At 38.8% G+C, this 9375-nt stretch overlaps 1 protein-coding gene across 4 annotated transcripts in view; it reads right to left on the bottom strand.

The window, feature by feature from the left end:
* Positions 1–5040: 5040 nt before the first annotated feature.
* The window catches only part of tnrc18 (trinucleotide repeat containing 18), a 52725-nt gene continuing 48390 nt past the window's right edge, over positions 5041–9375 (bottom strand). For all 4 annotated transcript variants that reach the window (XM_077618468.1, XM_077618470.1, XM_077618471.1 and 1 more), the window contains exons 27-30: positions 7266–8986; positions 6963–7199; positions 6816–6890; positions 5041–5555 (exon numbers count right to left, since the gene is read on the bottom strand). In XM_077618468.1, coding sequence (XP_077474594.1) covers positions 5349–5555; positions 6816–6890; positions 6963–7199; positions 7266–8986 — 2240 coding nt within the window. In that variant the 3' untranslated portion in view covers positions 5041–5348. The remainder of the gene's footprint in view (positions 5556–6815; positions 6891–6962; positions 7200–7265; positions 8987–9375) is intronic.

Here is a 9375-nt window from a genome sequence, read left to right as displayed (position 1 = left end):
TTAAACCGTTGTTCATGTCGACGTGAAACAAAGATGGACTTTAAAAGCGCCTATTGTTTTAGTGTTGTACTATTGACTTGAGTACATGTTTTTTTCTTACTTATGTACTTTGTTCAAGAGTCATTTTCAGACAATGTTGAGTGTTTCAAAATAATGTTCTGTATAGCTGTACCAACGATGTAGACCAGTGGTCTGCAAACTATTCCACAAAGTGGGTGCGGGTTTTCATTCCAAACCAGAAAGAGGACACCTTTTTTCCACCAATCTGGTGTCCTACAAGTGCAATCAGTGGATTGCCGTCAGGTGCTTCTTGTTTTCTGCAGAAATCTCATTGGTCAAAATGTCTGTGCTGGATCGGTTGGAACAAAAACCTGCACCGATATCGGCCCACGAAGACCGGTTTGGGGACCCCTGATGTAGACTCTTAGACAGTGGCGGTCCGTGAATTTCCTAGTGACCCCTTCAGCTATTGGAATCAATCCAACCCTCAAAACCTATTTTATGGCTATAAAACAGCGGTCTCAAACCGGTCCTCAAAGGGCCGCAGTGGGTGCAGGTTTTCATTCCAACTCAACAAGAGGATACCTTTTGCAAGTGTAATCAGTTAATTAAAGTCAGGTGTTACTTATTTTGGAAGACACCTGATTGGTTAAAATGTCGGCACTGGATCCGTTGGAACAAAGACCAGGACCCACTGCGGCCCTCGAAGGAAATGGTTTGAGACCCATGCTATAAAACCTCTACTGCAGCTACAGCTGCGGCACATAAAAATTCATCAATAATAACCTCATACAATTGAAATTATTTTTAGGAATATAGCCATATTTTACTCACCAAAAATCAGTTTTAACTGTACACAATATCCATCCTCCTTTCTTTCCTCCTTCTTTTCTATTGCCATCGAAGCTAAGGCTGAAAGTCGAGCCTGTCCTGTCGTATTTCTGGCATATGTTTTTATTCGATTTAGTCCTGAAAATGTTCGTTCCCGGTTGTGACAGGCTTGCTTACTTTGGAGTTGTCCAACCTTTCTTAATGATGTCCAGCTTTTTTTTCTACTTCTGTCTAGACTGGATAGTTTTAGGTTGCAGCACTACATGACATTTAAAACATTTGTGGCAGGTCTGTTTAATCAATTCTAAAATAACATGAGTGGAGGGAAGGCTGTCATACTTGTGTAATTTTTCATTATTTTAAAATGTATTATATCGTGGGATATTGATGTTGTGCCTAATATTGTGATGGATTTCTTTTTCATATTGTAGTGGCAGGCAGACCAGAATAAGAACTCCATAAAATAACCAGTGTATACACTTTTTTTCGGATGAACTATGCATCTTGCCTTATTCAAGGTTGAGAAACCAGATTGAGAAATTAGGGAATGGTTGAAAGATGCAAATGGGGAAAAACTGGGCAATTTAATCAACAATAAGATTGCCAAGCAGAGCAAAGTTACTGTCAAAGTGCTTTTTGTTTTGCAATACATTTTCGAAATGGTATGCTAATGTTCTTTGTATTTGACCATGCTAGACATCCAATCAAATGGGTTTCCTCCTCCTGCTGTGAATTGAAATGAATGTCAGCAATGGCATCCAATGATTTAATCACACTGAAATTGCTGCAAATTTGAAAACATTGCTCATAAGGCATATTAAGCATAGGATGAAAGAAATTAAATAGTGTTTAATCAAGTCACACTAGTGATATGATTGACCTCAACATAAATTTAAGCAAATTTTTGAATGGATCATACTGGTAATCTAATCGTATTGGTTCAAGAAGTGATGTTTTTTTTGTTGCTGTTCTTTAAATTGTTGATGTAATTCTGTCAAGTCCTAAAAAACAAAAGAAATTTTTTATTCTTATTTTATTTTGACATTTGTGAACTTCCTTTAAAGAGAAAAAACCACACGGAACACAAAAAGTACAGTTCCATCTGTTTATTAACTATAAAATACTGAGTTACTAAAACCATTAAAAAGAAACACTGTTAAACCTGGTTGTTGTCTGTAAAAAAAAAAATCTTACACATACAGCATCGAGCAACAGTATATATATATCTGGTGTCTAATTTTGCATTAAAATGTATTTTGCATTTTTACAAGATTAAATGTGTACAAAGTATATTCTGATAAGCTTTTCTTTGTCCCTCGACAGTGAAGGATCATTTACAAAACGTAGATCTTTTCTTTCCTATTCATTTTCAAAATATTTGTTATTTTTTTGTAACAGGACGATTCACGATTTTGAAGGAACAGCAGACGAAGAACCAGCCTCCAGTCCACCTCTCGCTTTCATTCTCTCTGAAGCTCTCTCTTTTTCTCTCTAGCAGCTAGCTCCCAGTGCCTGTCAGCAGGCGTGAACGATTATTCAGAGAGGGGGTAAAAATAAGAAGTATGCATAAAAAGTATACCACGAAAAAAAGGAAAAAAAAGTCACAGCAAAAGCAAGCCAAAGAAAAACATGTACAAGGTGATAATACGAAAATAGCAATGTGAGAAATAAAAAACAATGGGGACAAATTGGGGAATGAGGGTGTGCATGTTGGACCCTGTAAGGCTGGGCTTTGGATGGAGTCAGGGTCATGAGGGAAAGGAAAGGCCTTAACACACCCAGATGGGCTATACAAAATTAATGCGGCTATGTATGAGAACTTTCTCTCTCACATAAACGCAAACGGATAAAAGTGCTTTTAAACAAACATTCACTACGGGCACTTCTTGTTGATTTGTGTGTTCATATAGTGTGACCTGCACTCTAGTGTGGGTCTTCTTGCTTTAGTCTCATTGTACCTTGTCAAACCTTTAATATTAACATAACTAGCAGCATATGAGCAAACGTCCCTGTATATATATACATACATTTACATATATACATATACATATATATATACATATATACATATATATACACATATATATATATACACACACATATATATATATACACACATATATATGTATATACATATATATATATATATATATATATATATATATATATATATATATATGTATATACATATATACACACATATATATACACACATATATATATACATATACACATATATATATGTATATACATATATATATGTGTATATATATATGTATATACATATATATATACACATATATATATACATATATATACACACATATATATATACATACATACATACATATATATATACATACATATGTACATATATATACATACATATGTATATATATATATGTATATATATACATATATATACATATACATATATACATACATACACACATATATATATACACACATACATATATGCATATATATACATAGAATCAAATGAAATCATTCAGCCATAACAAAGACAATCCTTAGGTGGTAAATTAAACTTTTTGGATATAAACAAGTCAATCTCTATTATTCAGCAAAAATATAGATGACAGCTCCCTATTTAGGGCTCCTAAAAGAGCCAGGGTGGGTGGGGTCTCATAATCGCATAATAATGATTTGGCAAAAATCATTTAGGTCATGAGTCCTGGTTAAGAGATTACGGCCACTGGATATTCTTTGAGCAAGACATTCAATAGTAGAAACCTGAAAATGATCAAACGAGGCACGTCAAAAAATGGGATGGGGGGAAAATGAGTGAAAGTAGGCAATCATGTGTTACGTTGGGGTCAGGGATCTATCATAAAAACTCCAGTTGTACATATAAGATCTGCCCTGAAAAACTTGGGGGAAAAGTGCACTCGTGTTAAACACTATTTAGAGCCTGAAATGTGCTTGAAAGGTGGCAAAGAATGAAGTGAATGGGTGTATTGAACATTGGACATGTATTGGTTGCTTTGTTCATACTCTGAGAAAACTATTAGTGTTGCACCAATACTATTTTGTCTGGACATTTTTTTGGCTCCTGATTCCATTAGTGGTGGTATAGGACGATACAGTACGGACTGTTTTTTTTGTAAATTATATATATATATATATATATATATATATATATATATATATATATATATATATATATATATATATATATATATATATATATATATAATTGACATCATCTTCAGTGTATTAAAATAACTTTACATGCGAGTATGCAGAAATTCAGTATTAAAAAAACATATATATATATATATATATATATATATATATTATTTTTAATACTGAATTTCCACATACTCACTTGCATGTAAAGTAATTTTATCATGACTTGGTCAGACACTACTTAACTCATTGGCTGCCTATTGGCACCTAATCGATTAAAAGGGGAGGCATGGCAGAAAATGATCAAACGTTAAGTACCTGCCACCCTCCCACTTCATATAGATGGGACATCTACTAGTGAGAAACTTTTAAATTTACAGTAAAAGGATGACTGGATGCATAACATCATCTTGGGAAAGGCAACAGTCAAAGAAGATCTCGACGAGTACATATTGCGTAGCATTGGCACATGATTTTTTTTTAATACCCACCAACAGCGGTGATGTCATTTTTGTGCCATATCAATACCATACCTGTACAGGTGCAACACTAAAAGCTATAATGAAAAAAAATCCACCCTGAGCATCCTACATTTGTGCAATTTGGTAGGTTGTTTGGTCACCCAGTTTTGATTCCCACAAAATGTGGAAATCTATTGCTCTGTTGCCCTCTCAAAATCATCTTATCAAAAATATTTTCAGGGTGGATTTGGATTTAGGGTTTTGGGTGGATGAAAACAGACAAGTGCTTTGAAAAAATATATCAGAAATAAACTTTCTCTCTCTCTCTCTATCTCTTGCCTGAGTGTCTGAGGGAGTCTGAGACAATTTAACCTGCCCAAGTTTGGATTGTCAAGGGGAGTTAAGAGGATGGAGCATAAATCTTATTTTATTATTTAAGTGCTCTCTTTCTAGACAGCAAATTGGAAGGAGTCTACCTCTTTCCCTTTCTGTGCATGGCTTCCTCACTTTGCATCTGTCGCTCCTGCTGTTCTCGAGAAACATCGAAATGACTGAGACATGACTGGAACATCACCACGACAACATCAGAATCACAACCTGTGTCGTCATTCACATTTCATTTAAAGCTTCTCGACTGTTTACCTCTTAGAATAAAAGTACACTGACATAGCTATTACATGAAAATAAGACACTCATATTTTGCCTCTAAATAGCTTTCTGTTACACGTGAGTATTTACACAAAGTGTGTTCATGTGAGTCATTCCGAGTGTTTGCGTGGATTCTAACCACTGTTAATTGTCCAAGTGTCTTCTCACTAATGACCTCGGAATGATGGCCAAACTTTGACTGCTGGTCGGGTCACATTTTGATTGAAGGCGACTGCGAGCAAGTTTGTGTGTTTTGGCTTAGCAGATGACCGGGACGCCGTCCGTATTAAAGATCATGCCCGTGGTGGGCTCGTAGGTGCCGGCCAGGTAGTAGAGGTCCTCGCTCTCGGCGTAACGACGCGTGTGTGTCATCTGCTCGTACTCCTCCACTCCAACAACCAGACATTTGTGACTGACTGTTTGAACGTCATTCTCGTCACTGTGCGACGATTGGTAGAGGGCACGCTGAACACAGACACAAACAATATTTCAATATGAATTATTTAAACTAGTTTTAGGTTGCAGCGCTACTTGATATATTGAACTTTTGTGAAAACTCACTTTAATGTCAACTCAAAAATGAAGTGAGTGGGGAGCTGATATCATTGCTGCATAACCAAATAATTAAAAATGTATTATGGCTTATTGCTATCATTATTAAAACAATGGCCAATATGATGAGAGGGCCTTTTTTGCACAACAGTAATTGACAGTGATAGATTGAGTACCTTATTTTAATAATCCAGTGTGCTTTATATATGGAAAAAAAATTCAATGTGTCATTCATTGAGGGTGCGCCTTATAATGCGGTGCGCCTTATAGTCGTGAAAATACGGTAACTGTTTAACTAATTAAGTGAACACAATGGGGGCAGGCAATAAGTTAATAATAAAAATATAATTCATCATCTACTGGAGAGTCACCCGACAAAGTTAACATCACCATCTTTGAAATGTAATTTGACTATTCTTTATTTCTTTTGAAAATCTGAATTGTATCATTGTATTCAAATTTTATATGTATTATTGAATTTATTTTTAATGTATAAACTGGTTGGCAGAGTATGTTTGTTGCAATACAAATCATTTTGTAAACCAAATTAAGCTATACAAAAATATATGTAAGTTTAAATATTTTAACTCCTATTTTTGGTCTAAAAGCTCTCAGATCGGTATCGGCAAAAGATCACGAAGTAAATTGGATTGAAAGAGAAAAAAATTATGGATCGGGACATTCCAAATGCATACCAGGCACGTAACGATATATCGTTTTGGATTGATCAATCTATTCGAAATTAACATATAAGTAAAACTTTGCTCTTTGTGTCTTATTTTAGATTTTGTATAAGTAAATATCTGAAATATTTTAGCAAAAAAATTGTGGAAAATTTTCTTTCAAAATCTCTATCAGTTCAAGTGGAATGTAACTGATTTTGTATGTAATATCATCGACTTTGTAATATCAGTAAATATGTTATTGTTGTCCAAAGAATCAATATGGAATTGTGTTGTTGGGTGATCAATGTTATTGAAAAGTATGAAAGTGGGGGATACTGAAATGGGATATTGTATATTAAAATTTGATTGCAAAACTGTCAAAACGCACTTATTTGGTTTTGTGCTCTCAAGGATCATCAGAAGTGAATTATGAGAAGTTACATTTATTTTGCACTACTCTTCATTTAAGATTCATGGACATCCATCAATTCATAAACAGCTTTCTCACCTCCATAAAATCTTTGCGTTGGATAGAAGAATGCAGAGCTGCTGGTAAAGATTGCCCACAAATTTGTTCCCAGTTCTTAAAATGGAAAAAGTTTCAAAATGACAATCATGCTCAAATTTAGACTCATTTATTTGGACGACTTCTTACCTTTTTGTCAGTGAGTTTCTTGCCGGGGTTGGTTTCCTCCGGGTGGTAAAACCAGTTGACCCTGACCACCATGTTGCTGCCCCAAGACTCCCACATGCTCTGGATGCGACCAATGAAAGGGAGGTTGGGCCTGCCAGCGGAAAGGAAGACGGCACAGTCGCCGATGCGGATCATCTCCCGCCCTCGTACGATAGCCTTGTAGAAGAGCTTCTTGGCTTTGCCCTTCATTCCTCGTCTCTGTCAAAAGAGAAAACGTTAGATACGCCAAAAAAATTGTAAAACGTGTGAGGTTTCACTGCTAACCTGAGTGGGCTTCCCAAACCACTTCCACAGCTGTCTGGCCGGAAGGAACGCGGAAATCTTCGGCCTGTTCTCGACACTGGGGAGTCGTTGGCGTTTGGCCAACTCCTTGGTGGTCGGCAAGTGGACCCCCTCTCTGCGTTTTGGCCTGCCAACTTTTCCCTCTCCGCCGCTGGGCTTGGATTTCGGAGGACGGCCCCTTTGTCCAGAACCCTTTCCGGTGGCCGGTTTAGCTGCTTTCACCGGAGAGGAAGGAGTCGGAGAGGTTGACGGGGAACGGGAGAGAGGAGACCCCTCCTCCTCTACTTTGACGTCCACCTCCTCTTTCATGTCCTTCTCTAGCTTTTTTTGCTCTTCTTTCGTTTGGTTTTCTGCTATAGGGACAGGAGAGGGTGGGCCCGGAGGGGAGCTGAGGTTCCTCTCTTCGTCGGAGCTGCAGGAGGAGTCATCCGTCGACGAGGACGAGGTGGAGGAAGAGGACGACGATGATGATGACGAAGACGAACCGGAACAGGAGGATGAGGAGGAAGAGCAGCTTGAAGAGCATTTCTTCTTCTGCTTCACATTGCCTTTGCCGCTTTCTTCTTCTGACTCGGAGCTGCTGCTGCTACTGCTTTGAGACTCTTCCTTCCTCTTCATCTCCCTCCGTCTCTCCTCCTCATTTTTCTCTTCTTTTACCCCTTTGTCCTCCCTGGCATCTTTTTCTTTTCCTCTACCACGGCTCTCGCCTCTCTCCTTAGCCAGCACTTGCTTCGCCGCGTAGGTCAACTCCTTCTCCCGTAGGCCAGACTCGGACTTTGGAGCTCTCGGTTTGGATTTGATCGGCTTCTGCTCGGCTGTGGCCACGGGGATCGGCTCTCGTCTGACACTCTGACCCTCCAGCAACATCAGAGCCTTGGTCTTTTTAGTTTTGGGTGAGGTCACGCCCTCGTGATCGAGCTTCACGAGGGGCTCGGCCGGCAAGGGCTTCCGCTTCATCACAGCTCCTTGGTCCCCTTGCCTGGAAGTGGGCTTCAATCTAGAAATGGAGTTAGTCCTAGACGCCACCTGCTCGGACGGCATCTTCAGTTTGGGTCCGGGGAGAGTTGTCGATGAAGATGATGATCTTGGCGTCAAGGAGGAGCCGGATTTGCCTGATGACAGCCTTGGTACTGGGCTTGGAAGGAGAACAGACCCAATGGGTCTGGAGCTGCCGTGGTGGTCTGAGGAGGGTTTGGTTTTGGATACGGAATTAGAGACGGATCTGGGAGTGGACGACACATTTGGCTTCACTGCGCTAACTAACGCCGACACACTAGGTCTGGATGTAGCCCTGTTGGATGTGACATTGCTGCTGGTCTCTCTTTCTTTACACTGTCCATTATACGATGTCAGGTTGGGCTCGCTGTACAAGTCTACAGTAAGCACTTTTCCGTAAGTGGACGGGTAGAGTGAAGAAGACGGCTTAGCTTTAGGTTTAGCTTTAGCACCAGTAGTGGAGCTGCTCTTTCTGGGTCCAGTCGAGGTAGGGCTACTTGGCCGGGATGTGATGGAGTTTTTTTGTCCCGGTTTCGCCTGTCCTCCCACTGTTGGCCTCGAGGCAGACCGGGGCTTCTCCTGAGCAGCTTTCTGGACTGACGAGGCCCTTTCCTGTGCTCCTTTTGACAAATCCTTGTCTTTGACTATGGGTTGGCCAGAGGATTGAGACTCTGTTTTCTCCTTGCAGTCAGAATTCAAGGAGGTCTCTGGTGAAGAGATTATAATACAACAGTTCTACAATCACTACCTGAATTAGCAATTGCGGTATTCATCAACAGAAAGTGGAACATAACTTAATTAATATAACAACCCTTTATCACTAGTAGTGCCAGTTCAAATGGATTAGATGTCTAGCGTCATCAATGTCAGTCAAAACATTTTCAAGAAGTTGACCCAAAAATTAATAATAGGTGACCAAAAATTTACAGAATGTAAACCCAAACCATCCCCACATAATTTTGAGAGATTTTTTTTTTTTTTTTTGGTTGGGAATTTATTCTTTGTTTCCTGATGATACATAGTGTTTAGCCTTTGAATAATTAATTCGTGGGACCCAAACACATGGTTTGTTTCCATTTTTCTTTCCGAGTACCAA

Source organism: Stigmatopora argus, chromosome 14 (assembly GCF_051989625.1).
Source record: "Stigmatopora argus isolate UIUO_Sarg chromosome 14, RoL_Sarg_1.0, whole genome shotgun sequence".
Classification (NCBI taxonomy): domain Eukaryota; kingdom Metazoa; phylum Chordata; class Actinopteri; order Syngnathiformes; family Syngnathidae; genus Stigmatopora; species Stigmatopora argus.
This window is presented reverse-complemented; position numbering and strand designations above follow the sequence as displayed.